The sequence below is a fragment of the Diabrotica virgifera genome, chromosome 10, assembly GCF_917563875.1.
Source record: "Diabrotica virgifera virgifera chromosome 10, PGI_DIABVI_V3a".
In the NCBI taxonomy this organism is placed as follows: Eukaryota; Metazoa; Arthropoda; class Insecta; order Coleoptera; family Chrysomelidae; genus Diabrotica; species Diabrotica virgifera.
This window is the reverse complement of record NC_065452.1, coordinates 90,893,040-90,906,975: the sequence shown is the minus strand read 5'-3', so window position 1 is coordinate 90,906,975 and position 13,936 is coordinate 90,893,040. Positions and strand designations below refer to the sequence as shown.

Genomic DNA, 13,936 nt, shown 5'->3' with positions numbered 1-13,936 from the left:
CCTGTATACATACACATTTTATATATACGTACAAAATTTATTTCGCCGAAGAGATGATGGTCGCGAGGACGGTCGCCAAAAAATCCTTTTTCCCCATCCAAAAATAGGTTTTACATTTATTTTAAAGTTAAATACTTCTATACAATTTATATATGCATACACATAATAAATATACGTACAAAATTTATTTCGCCGAAGGGATGATGGTGGCGATGACGGTCGCCAAAAAAAATCCTTTTCCCCATCCAAAAATAGGTTTTGCATTTATTTTAAAATTAAATACTTCTATACAATTTATATATACATATACATACACATAATATACATACGTACACAATTTATTTCGCCGAAGAAATGACGGTCGCGATGACGGTCGCCAAATAAATCCTTTTTACCCATCTTCAAATAGATTTTACGTTTATTTTAAATTTAAATACTTCTATACCATTTATATATACATACACATAATATATACCTATACGTACAAAATTTATTTCGCCGAAGAGATGACGGTCGCGATGGCGGTCGCCAAATAAATCCTTTTTCCCCATCCAAAAATAGGTTTTACATTTATTTTAAATTTAAATACTTCTATACAATTTATATATATTACATACACATAATGTATATACGTACAAAATTTATTTAACCGAAGAGATGACGGTCGCGAAATAAATCCTTTTTCCCCATCTTAAAATATGCTTTACATTTATTTTAAATTTAAATACCTTTACACAATTTATATATACATACACATAATATATAGCATAAGCGATGACGGTCGCGATGACGGTCGCGAATTCATTGCTTTTTTCCCTATCCAAAAAGTGCACAACGTCCCTAAAGAAGTTTTCACTTCAAAAATGTAAAGCACTTATGGGAGTGCCGACAGAAGTGAAAACTTCTTATAGTATATAAATTACGAGCTCAATGCTTCTTCCCCATCCAAAAAGAAGTGCTATAGCTATATTATATACGCGTTGCGTACGTTCTATGCTACTTATGGAGACATACACAATATAGGTATGTACGTACGAAATTTAGTTCGGCAAAGTGATGACGGTCGCAAACTAAATACTTTTTCCCCATCTAAAAAGTGCATAATGTCCCTAAAGAAGTTTTCACTTCAAAAATGTATTTCATCGAAGCAATGACGGTCGCGATGACGGTCGCTAATTCAATATTTTTTTCCATCTAAAAAGGTCAAAACGTCCCTAAAGAAATTTTCACTTCAAACCATTATTTCGTCGAAGCGATGACGGTCGCGATGACGGGCGTTAATTCAATACTTTTTCCCCATCTAAAAAGTGCACGACGTCCCTAAAAAAGTTTTCACTTCAAAAATGTATTTCGTCGAAGCAATGACGGTCGGGATGACGGTCGCTAAGTCAATACTTTTTCCCCATCTAAAAAGTGCACAACGTCCCTAAAAAAGTTTTCACTTCAAAAATGTATTTCGTCGAAGCAATGACGGTCGGGATGACGGTCGCTAAGTCAATACTTTTTCCCCATCTAAAAAGTGCACAAAAGAAGTGTTCACTTCAAAAATTTATTTCGTTGAAGCAATGACGGTAGCTACTTCAATACTTTTTCCCATCTAAAAAGTGCACAACGTACCTAAAGAAGTTTTCACTTCAATAATATTACTATTATTATACGTACATTATAATAATATACGTACAAAATTTATTTCGTCGAAGCGATGACGGTCGCGATAACGGTAGCTAAATCAATCCTTTTTCCCCATTCCAAAATAGATTTTACATTTATTTTAAATTTAAATACTTCTACATAATTTATGTATACATACACATAATAAATATACAGTGTGTCAATTTGAAAAGTTGCCACCCCCTATAATTTAGTCCCTATAGAAAATGTAAAAATATGCAAAACACGTCAAATTTATTTGTGAGGGGGACATTTTGTAGACCAGTTTTCAACTAAATTACATCAACCCTATAGCGGGGGCGGACACAACCCCCAAAATCTTTAATGGAAAGGGGGGTTGAGTGATAACTATTTTGAAGGTTATTAAATTACCTTTTCAAAAATACCACATGCCTTATATTTCTTTTCAGTACTTTTGGAAAAATCTTGGACTCAATACTCTAAAAAATTTTGGAGTTCTGAACTCTATACTTAATATCTTTACGGTTTTATAACATTTTTCCAAAAATACTTCAAAAAAATACTCTAAATACTTCAACACCCCAAAAAAAATTCAATTTTGAGTTCAATACTCCAAAAAAAATTTTGGAGTTCTGAACTCGATATGTAATTTGTTCTGAAGCTATTTTCTTGTGGCATTTTTACAATTTTAACTATTTATAATGGGAAATAAGCCACAATAATTAAAAAAAAATGTATTTTGACAACGGCACCCGATTTGGGCGTAAAAACTTTAATAAAAATCATTTTTTAATAATATTGTGGCTTATTTCCCATTATAAATAGATAAAACGATATTTAATTATTAAAATCAATTATAAAAAAATTAAAATTACTGAAAAGAAATATAAAGTATGTGGTATTTTTGAAAAGGTAATCGAACGACCTTTAAAATGAGGTATCACTCAACCCCCCTTTCCATTAAAGATTTTGGGGGTTGTGTTTGCCCCCGCTAGAGGGTTAGTGTAATTTAGTTGAAAACTGGTCTATAAAATGTCACCCTCACAAATAAATTTGACGTGTTTTTGTATATTTTTAGATTTTCTATAGGGACCAAATTATAGGGGTGGTAACTTTATAAATTGACACCCTATAGGTACAAAATTTATTTCGCCGAAGAGATGACGGTCGCGATGACGGTCGCGAAATAAATCCTTTTTCCCGATCGTAAAATAGGGTTTACATTTATTTTAAATTTAAATACCTCTACGCAATTTATATATGTATACACATATATAGTATATAGCATAAGCGATGACGGTCGTAATGACGGTCGTAATGACGGTCGCGATGACGGTGACTATCCAAAAATCGCACAACGTCCCTAAAGAAGTTTTCACTTCAAAAACTAAGGTTTAAATTAATATTATGAATTCTTCCGGATTTTGTTAATGGATGTTCTAAGAATATTTGTGACCTTTGGCAACATCAAAATTTTCTTTTTTTTTTTTTCATATTGTTTTTCGGAGTTAAAAATGGCCTTTTTGGCGTTTTTTCATAACTTAAATCATTTATAACCCGACAACGGCGCATCTTCTTGGAAAAAAACGATTTTTGCAATTTCTTTTGAAAAAAAATATTAAACATTTTTTGACGCACTTTTAGACCTGGCAGCATGCAACTTTGTTAAAAGGTGTTTTTGAGTAAGATTGTGCAAAAAAACCGAATCAGAATATTTATCCTACCGGATGCGCAGTGGCTTCCTGGACTAATACACCAAAAATGAAATTCAAAAATTTCATTGTTGGGAAAATATTAAATCTACATTGACCCGCAAATATAACCGGACACGTGAAATTCCATAGTTTTCTCCTATTAGTTTTGTGGAATTTCCCTGTATAATAATTAAATATATTTACCAAAATATAAGCTACTTTTATCCATTCGTTTGTTATTTTAAACAGTTAAAAAGTTCTGCTCTGCTCTTCATACTAATGGGCGTTCCATTCGATATACCGAAGCTGTGCTTGACGTTCCGCGAAGTATAATATCTCCGATGCTTTACAAAGATTTCGAGAAACTGATTGTTACTCAAGAAGACCTGTACTGGGAAGACCAAGGTCAACAAACGCCGTAGAAGATCGATTTAGACTCCAAGTGCTTCGAAAGAGAAAGTTACTGCTACAGCTTTGACTGGCAGACTGGTAAATATTCATGGTAGCATAGTTTCACTTGACACCGTACGTTGAAGATTAAGCGAACAAAAGTTATCATCTTATATACCTGCTGCCTGCTGCAGGTCCTTTATTGGATGCAGCTCATCGAAGATAACGCTTGGAATTCTGTCGTTCTCGTTCATATTGAGATGTGGAAGAATGGAGAAACTAATATAGTTTTATGAGATATTTACCTGATGGTCACTAAAGAGCGTGAAGAAGGCTTCGAGAGCGCTATGCCCAATGCTGCTTAATTCCTAGAGTAGAGTTTAGTGGTGGAGGTATAATGGTATGGATCGGCATTTTTTTGAAGCACATACAGATCTGGTTATGTTAGGGGCAGGAGACCTTAATGCTGGTAGGTAAATTAGGGAATATCTGGAAGAACATAGTTACTTATTTATATGCACTTTGTAGGTGAAAATTTTCTCCTAATGCAAAATAATACTCAGCCGCACATAGCCCGGATGATAAGGCAATACATACTTTACAGATGTTTGTATTCAGTTACTAGCCTGGCCTCCTAGAAGTCCAGACCTTAACCCAATAGAGAATTTGTTGGGCCAGCATAGGAAGGGTAGTTAGGTAAAATTATTGCGTTTGAAAATGTGGTAGCGTTAGTACAGGCGCTAATAAACGAGTGAGAACAAATACCACAAACCGAAATTGCTACTATGATCTAGTATATGTCAGAAAGAATGAGAGTTGTTATCTGAGCTCAAAGAGAAACTGCTCGATTTGAGTATCCATATTTTAGAAATATTTTATGAACTCATACAGCAGTAAAAAACTTCGATTTGTATATTGGTAACAAAGGTTATTAAAAACTATTAAAATGTCATCCAAATTGATTGCAAAACGTTTTCAATCTGAATTAGATCATCTTCATTGCGTTTTGCTTATTAGATGAATCTAGCACACTATTAAAAGTGGTAACATCGGTATATATGATTTACATAGTATGATTATAAGACATATAGCGCAGTTAAATATATCGATGTTAATAGATTATATACTATTAGTGCTCAAAGGGCAACATGGTTTCCTGCTCGAATAGAACGCGTGGTTCTTGCCAGTTCAATGGACACAGACCAACTAACTGGCAAGAACCACGCGTTCTATTCGAGCAGGGAACCATGTCGCCCCTTGAACACTAATAGTATATAATCTATTAACATCGACTTGGAGTCGCTATATTTCTTATAATCATACTATGTAAGTCATTTATCTCGATGTTACCACTTTTAATAGTGTGCTAGTTTCATCTACTAAGCAGAACGCACTGAAGATGATCTGATTCAGATCGAAAACGTTTTGTAATCCATTTGGATGACATTTTAATAGTTTTTAATAAACTTTTATACCACTGTACAAATCGAAGTTTTTTACTTCTGTATAAGTTTTTAACTATGGTATAGCTACTGGGATTATCCCATTCATTTTGAAATATTTTATGATTTTGATTTGAAAAACATCTTACTCCGGAATAAAAAATTGTAAATTTTAATTTGTTGTTACATTAGTCAATATTTGGAATTTTTTTTTATTTTATCGTTTGTTATTAAACATACCACAAAAATAATTTATGGGATTTTAAGCTTTTCTAATACTTTTTACTTTACCTAAAATAAACTTAGTGTCCGGTTACTTTTGCGGGTCAGTGTAGTATGCTTGAGTGATCCACAACGTTTTTTTTTTTATTTTCAGCTATCTCGTTGCACGGGGATGTACACTAACAAGAACAGTTTGATCAAGGCTTTCCGAGAAGAAGACCACAAATCGAATCCTGTAGTACAACGAGTGAAACTGATAATGTCCGCAGGGCTAATGTTAGTACATGCACACAGGTAAATACCCAGTAAAATAATTTAAATATCAATGAATGAAACCGTAAATAGCATGGATAAGTGAATAGCTATTTAATATTTACGAGCTCTTGACCTTTTTTTAACTTATTTTTACCGTGTACATTGTTATTTGAAAGATGTTTAGAAAGATTATCCTATGAGGTAATAACAGGAGTTCTTTCATATAGTTCTTTTTAGCGTTATTGGTTTCTGATCTCCGATCATTCTTTTAATACTTCAAATCATGGTTTTATGTAAAGCCTCTAATGTGGCTGGTAAGACCGTCACACAGTGATTCCAAATGCTGAAAGCGTGGTCATGAGGCAGGGCCGCCGCTGCCATGTGTGCAAAGTGTGCATCGCACACGGGCGGCCAACAATAGGGGCGGCCAAAAGCAGGCCACTGATGATAATACTTTTTTTTAAACAAAAACAAATTCAAATAATTAAATAGTATAATGATACAAATAATTCTAATTCTAAACTCTAATAATCCAAACAATAATTATTATTACCGTATAATACTAAAATGCGTTTCATTTATCATTTATAGTTTTTTTTTTGTTCTGCGCATAGTTTAAATCTGGCGGTGAAGCAGTAAAAAAATAAGTTTCGAGTCGGTGGAATTTTTAGTAGTTTACAGGAACTATATGTATTTTTTTCTTCTTCGAATATTCGATGGAACATTTTATCAAAGCACCTTCCAAAGTTGACATTGAAGCATTGTCGGACACGTGATGGGAGAGTGAGATAGATGCAACCGCACCATTAAAAACCAGATATGTGAAATATATTACGATGCTTTAGAAAAATTGCAAAATAATAACAAAATGAATATGAATATAAGACCTTAAAAATAAAATTTGGAAATTTAAATTCATATGTTTTGTTGTGGTGTGGCAACATATTTTGAATAAGTAAAATAAACGTGGTTATCAAAATCCGTCAAAGTCCAAAATTTGACATAAAATTTTCACTTGATGTATTTATGTTATAATATATTTACGGTTTATTTTAATTAATTGGACGTATAAATTAGGATATAAGGATACCTATAATGGACCTTGGATCATGGATATTACTCTAAATGTTTAAGTATTTACCTATTTACAAATGATTATTGTTATGCATCTTCTGCACATTTCTTTAAATAGGTACTAGTACGTATATATTTCTGAAGTGTTAAAAGGGGGGCGGCAAATATTAAGTTGCACACGGGCGGTCAACACCTTAGCGGCGGCCCTGTCATGAGGTAAAATAAAAAGTTCCTATATAGGTATTTTCAAGTTTACAGTTGTTTTCTCACACTATCGTAAAGTCGTAATACGCAGGTATAAGGAACAGACCGGATATATTCTTATTCATAACTCCGGGATAAGTGAGCCATGTACGACCTTATTTTGGCCGGCAGAAAAAGTTAAAAAGAACGAGTTTATTGAAAACGCTGCAAAAATAAAATTTTGGGCAGCTCGGCATGCAAGGTCAAATTCTATCCCGATTGGACTAATATACTTTTGAGTCTGATATTACTGCATGTAACTTTTTTGGTATTATAATATAATTCATAATATATCCTTCTAACCACTTAAAGTCCTTTATTTTGGCTATCTGTGGGCAAATTTTCAGTCAAATCGATGATGATGTATTTTGGCAATGGCGGAAAATGTAAAAAGCGGTACTTTAACGTTTTCTACACTATAAAATTTGATCAAAAACTTGTTTTGAATCAAAATAACTTATTATAATGCCATATAATGACATTTTTGAGTCCCTTCTATTAAAATATTATGTTTTTTATTGATACTTTACGATAGAAAATGCAAATTTGTTTAAATAAACACCAAATCACTGTAAAATGACTTAAATTAACATTTTGAAAAAAAAAAGAAGAAGAAGATTTTTTGACCTTAAATATCTTATTTTTACGTCCCGCAGAAGCTATATACCAATTTTCAGACAAATCGGAAATCCAAAATTTTTTGCCTGAGTGATTTGACATGGAATGTACCATACATTTTTATTTTAAAATTTTATAATTTATTGGTGTGTAACATAGTTTTTTTTAAATAATTTATTTTTTTATTCAATTAATTATTGCCAATGTGGTAATTTAATATGCCAATCATTATACTGCTACCAGAGACGCACCATAGAGTGCGAAGCTCGGCGGCGCGCCACGGGGTTTTCCACGCGGTTTAAAAGTCGAGTTTACATGCATGATTAACAATTAATAACCAACGGTCTAAATTGAAATAAGCCCGATAACTCTTCAGAATCTTGAAATGGAATGTTTAAACTTCAATTTACAGATGAGTTTTCAAGCCTCGAAAATGCGTATGTTCGCATTTTTTAGATTTTAAATCGGTTATAACTCGAAAACTATCAACTTTTGAGAAAAATTACAAGAGACCTTTTTGTTCTGAATGATCCAAAAAACCTAAAAAAATCCAGAACAAAAGACTATCTTTTAAAAATAAAATAAAAATTCCATTTTTATTCAGTTGCAATGCGAAGGCAAAACAATCTTATTTTTCACTTAGAATAGGGAGCGCAGACCAGCACTCTGAATCGACGATTTTCGACTCTAATTGGAGTCATCCTCGGAGAGGCGTAGGCCTGCTGCTCTTTACTCGAAGTGACCAGCCATTAAAGCTTATCCCCACATTGCAACTGACGTGTATGGAGTAGGTGACTAGCGTCATCCGGCGCTAATTTTTATTTTATTTTTATATTGGTCCTTATTCCTTTGAGTAACTATCCGCAAAAAAACCGAATCAGAAAATTTTTCATACGGGAGCAACCTCACTACATGTACTATGTTCGTTATAATAAAATCTACACTCAAAAAAATTTAGTTCGTATTATTGATTGACAGTGATTACTGAATAGTATTTCGTTGTCACAATAATTTAATTTGTTGTTTCAACGAACTTTTAGACATTGACTAATGTATTTGGTTATTGTCACAATGATTGAATAATAATTGTGAGAATGACTAGATAGAGTACATTAATCAATAACACTCAATTTATTCAGCCAATAACTTAGTTTCGTATATTTAATAAATACTATTAATTCTGGCAGCAACTCACGTTCTTGATTTCGTAGATGACAAGCAATTACCTTGGTTTATCGTGACAACGTACAGATTTCATTAAAACATGTACAAATGTTGTTAATATAGAGTAATATATGATTATTGAATAGATGTAAATTGATTGCTGTGACAACGAATGCATTAATCAATCTACTACTGCATTTAATACCCACAATCAATGCGTTTATTGTGACAATAATCGTAGTTGTTGAGACAATAAATGTTTTGCTTAACCATTTGAAAGTTAACGGCTTTTCCTTATCGTGATACCCCTAGCTTCTCTGTGTTACCGAAGTGCCGAATAATAATTGCATTTCGTTTTCAAGTGTAGTCCGTAGTAGAAGGAAGTTTTTGTGTGTCTATTATCGTGAAATTTCGGTCGAATTATTTTTAAATGTATTAATTTTTTTCGAATCCTGAGAAAACTAATTATTATTTTTGAAAATTTAAATGCAAAATAAAATATTACAGTATTATCGAGGGTCTGAAGTCCCTGAGAACCTCTGTAATGATTATTTTAATAAGTCACAGGGGTGAAAAAGAGAAAATTTAGTATGATTTTTAATTTCAAATAGGCATACCATTCAACAGAAACTTTTTGTTTATTCTAAGGGACTTTCTGCCCTCGGTAATAATGTAATATTTTATTCTGCGTTTAAATTTTTCAAAAATACTTATTAGTTTTCTCAGAATTCCAAAAAAAATTAATGCGTTTAAAAAGAATTCGATCGAAATTTTGCACCTGCGCTCTCAAAAAGGATTAAAGTGTTATACATTTTTGGAATCACTATTTTAAACGCTTTTAAATAAGCTGTCACATGACGTACTTTCCCATTAAAAAAAATCAAAGTTACGCCGCGCCTGTCACCTGAAGAGGGATCGTGTAAAGTTCGAAACATTTATGTTATAATATACTTTGATTATTTTATAAATCGACCTGTCCGAGCGTTTTGCTTATGTGCTAAAAATAAATAAGTTAATAAGGGGGTGGGGGAGTGTAACACTTATTCCAGTACACTGTATAAGTGAAATCATATGAAAAATCACACAGTCCTTTATCCAAAGTCCTTTAGGTTAAGGAAAAAAAGGCAGATTTAAAAAATTATTATTAATTAATATCATACATTGGGCTATTGCATTCAGTAATTATTAATATAAAATACGTTCATAGTAGGAATGAACGAAACTGATTGTAAGAATGAATAGAATTGCTTGTAAGAAAATCCTTATTTATTGTGGGAATAACCGGAATTAATTGTAACAGTAAACGGAAATAATTGTAGAAATAAACGAAATACGTTAGGAGAAATAACACTGTTATTGACACAACGAATAGTCTTCGTCGGTCAATTAACGACGTTGTTGTTTCAATAAATAGTGTTCGTTGACTCAATGAACAGAGTTCGTAATACCAATAAAGTGATATTATGGTATACATAATGAATGTTCATCCATTCAATAAACGTAATACATTGGCTCAACGAACGAAAATAATGAATTGATGAACATCGTTTTGTTGTCCCAATTAAACCAAGAATTGGACAAATTTTAAGTATTGCGTTTGTTGTCTGAATTAACATTTTTCCTTTTTCGTTGAGTGTAATGGTACACCTTTTTCTTTTGTTGTCTACTAACTTACTTTCTTATCATGTAGTAGGATATCCATTTAATATTTACGAAGTAATGACGTTAACATGTAGAACGCTAAAATGAACTATAAAAACAAACGTTTTCGGTTTTAGTCGTTGGCCATTCAAAGAAGAGGACACTGATGATATTGGTTCATTGGTTGTCGAACAGCATATCACTCTCAACCGTACCGAAGAAAATGCTTTACATGGATATATTATGAAGTAAGTCATCTTTTTATATATTCAGTTACTTACTAAAATAGATGCTTATAATAGTTATAATCATAGCTACTCATTATTACTAATTCAATTCTTGAAATACATCATTACACCTATCTTCAATGTTGTAGATATTTGTGATTTAGTTTTGTATTAGTTATTCCCTTACATCCTTTTATATTTCTACAGATATGTTCCAGTTTATTCCAGTTTTATTTAATTTAATTGTCTTACTTTTAAACCAGATTTAGCCATACGGCTCACACTGCCTGTAACGGGATAATTCGCTTATCCCAGATACCTACGGTATAAAAGGATTGAGCTCTGGTGGGATTCTTTTCGTGTTATCGAGCCCTAGGTAACTTGATACGCCGGAGTATCTCTCAAAAATTTTTGTACGCATCTGAACGTCAAGAGTAGCACAGCTTTCTGCATAGTCTTATAGAAATGTTCATTCAGACCAAACTTTTTTATGTTTTCTAGTAGGTTCTTTGGAATGACTCCAGTAGTAGAAAGAATAATTGGTATTGTCTGGGTACATTCCATCCTCCATTGTCTCCGTATTTGAAATTCTAGATCTGCGTACTTGGCGACATTTTCGTTATATTTAGGGGCAGACTGCAATTGCGCGCAGCGGTCAGGGTTCTCAACAGGGTATCTAAGCCAATGGTGCAATTGCGCGCACGTCTTTAAAAAGGTATGCTGTGATTGCGCGCAAAGTCGTAAATTATAGTAAACGGAAGTTTTATTTACTTCTTATTCGTTTTCATTCTGTGTTTATTTCATTTGTTTTTAATACTGTGGTTTAACCGTTTAACTCAAATGTTTAGAAATTTATTGATTGTGATTTTCAATAAAATCTTTTTTACATACTTTGATGTATAATTTTTACAGTTTAATATGATCATAAACAAATAAAACATTTTTTAATATGAAGGTACAATATGTATTAAATACTGTGTGTCTCTTTAAAGTTAAATATTTATTTTATTTGTGATACAAAAATAACCAATGTAAATGTATTAGGTTTAGGTACTTGAAAGAATGAATAAAATAACATAGGTATATCTATGAAATCTTTATTAGACGAGGATACCCTATTATAATATTGATTAATTAATTAAAAAATTAATATATTATATATATTATATATTATACAGTACAATTTTCAAAGCAGGAAGACCTAACCCTTCGGTCCAAACCTAACTTTCGGGTATTAGAGTGTAGAGTACCCCAGGAGGTATTTGACCGCTGCGCACAATCACAATATACCGTTTTGTCTACCTGCCTTAATCCTTCCGTTGCGCGCAATCACAGCAACCCTCTTAAAGGTAAATTTCAGTACCCCAGGAGGTATTTGACCGCGGCGCGCAATCACAACCCACCCATATTTAGCACGCAGGTTATTATTGTTAGGTATCGCCACATTACTTTTAATATCTTTAATCTTTAGTCTTAATATTTCAGGAACTTGCTGGACAAAAAGGAATTCAGTTAGTAATTCTTATTATTTTAATGCGCTTTACTTTACATTTTGATTTCTTGATAACCTTCTCATTATACACGCTGTTTCATTGGGAAACGAAAATACTTTAATGGTGAATAAAGGCCACCGAGCCGGTTCTACAGGGTGTTTTATCGATTTTGCCCATTTCCCTGTATATTCACCCTGTATATTTTTTTGATATTTGGTACACATATGTCTCATTCAAAACCCAAACGACCGACATACTAATAAGAAAAATCCAGGTCCGGATTAACAAAAAATTATAAAGTAATTGTGACCTTAAAACAACACCCTGTATATTCAAATTTTGAAAATGTGTTTGCATATTTGAAAAGAGCACAAAAACTAAATTTAATGGTTCGCTTCAATTTTTCGGCCAGACAATTTTATGACTTTAATTTTGAAATTATATTGAGTTTTTTAAGAACTCTGACATTCAAAAGCTGGTATTATTAACTTTTAGTTATAAATTATTAAAGTTAATGAATAAATACGCATTTTAAAAATAATCAATACTTATTTACCACATTGGAAAGACCCAATTACTAATCACAAGAAAAATCCAGGTACGGGTTAACAAAAAAAATATAAAGTAATTGTGACCTTGAAACAACACTCTGTATATTGAAATTTTGAAAATTTGTTTGCATATTTTAAAAGAGAATAAACAACTGCGTTAAAAGGTGCATGTCAAATTTTTGCGCAGATAATTTAATTACGGCAATTTTGAAATCATATTGATTAATTCTGTCACGGTGACAAGAAATTGGCCAAAAAATTAAGGTACATAATTAGAAAATCGATTCTAAATCTTTTAAAACGAGCAAGTAAATGCATCGAACAAAATGGCGGACATGCTATAGTTCAAATATTTTTAATTTCTGTTAAATTGTTGAATTGTTTAAACGAATTTTTTTATTAGATATAGCTGTTTTTTAATTCTTTACTAAATCATTAAAATATCCCAATTCTCGCAATTCTAATTTTTAATCATTTATTTTTTAATTTGAATTTAATTTATTTTGAATTTTAATTTTTAATGTCATTAACATTGAATTATTAAAAGTTAATAATACCGGGTTTTTAATCTCAGAGTTCTTTAAAATTTCAATATAATTTCAAAATTGATGTAATTAAATCATCTGCGCAAAAAATTAAAATGAACCTTTAATCACAGTTTTTATACTCTTTTAAAATGCGCAGACAAATTTTTAAAATTTCAATATACAGGGTGTTGGTTCAAGGTCAAAATTACTTTATATTTTTTTGTTAATCCGGACCTGGATTTTTCTTGTCATTAGTAATTGGGTCGTTCCAATGTAGTAAATAATTATTGATTCTTTTTAAAATGAGTATTTATTCATTAACTTTAATAATTTATAATTAAAAGTTAATATACCTGCTTTTGAATATCAGAGTTCTTAAAAAAATCAATATAATTTCAAAATTAAAGTCAAAAAATTGTCTGGCCGAAAAATTGAAGCGAACCAATAAACTTAGCTTTTTGTGCTCTTTTCAAATATGCAAACAGATTTTCAAAATTTCAATATACAGGGTATTGTTTTAAGGTCACAATTACTTTATAATTTTTTGTTAATCCGGACCTGGATTTTCCAGTGATTAGCATGTCAGTCGTTTGGGTCTAGAATGAGACATATTTGTACCAAATATCAAAAAAATATACAGGGTGGTTCTAAAGTTATGGCTTAGAAAAGAAATGAGCAAAATCGATAAAACACCCTGTAACTCAGTTATACAAGTCGGTAGGGCAAAAAATGTAGTACATTTAGAACCACCTCGGTGACCTCT

At 31.8% G+C, this 13,936-nt stretch overlaps 1 protein-coding gene across 5 annotated transcripts in view; it reads left to right on the top strand.

Annotated features, from left to right (window-relative positions):
* Window positions 1–13,936, top strand: part of LOC114334477 (3-hydroxy-3-methylglutaryl-coenzyme A reductase) — a 490,400-nt gene that overhangs the window by 401,767 nt on the left and 74,697 nt on the right. For all 5 annotated transcript variants that reach the window (XM_050641423.1, XM_050641422.1, XM_050641420.1 and 2 more), the window contains 2 exons: window positions 5,535–5,674; window positions 10,513–10,623. In XM_050641423.1, the coding sequence (XP_050497380.1) occupies window positions 5,535–5,674; window positions 10,513–10,623 (251 nt within the window). The remainder of the gene's footprint in view (window positions 1–5,534; window positions 5,675–10,512; window positions 10,624–13,936) is intronic.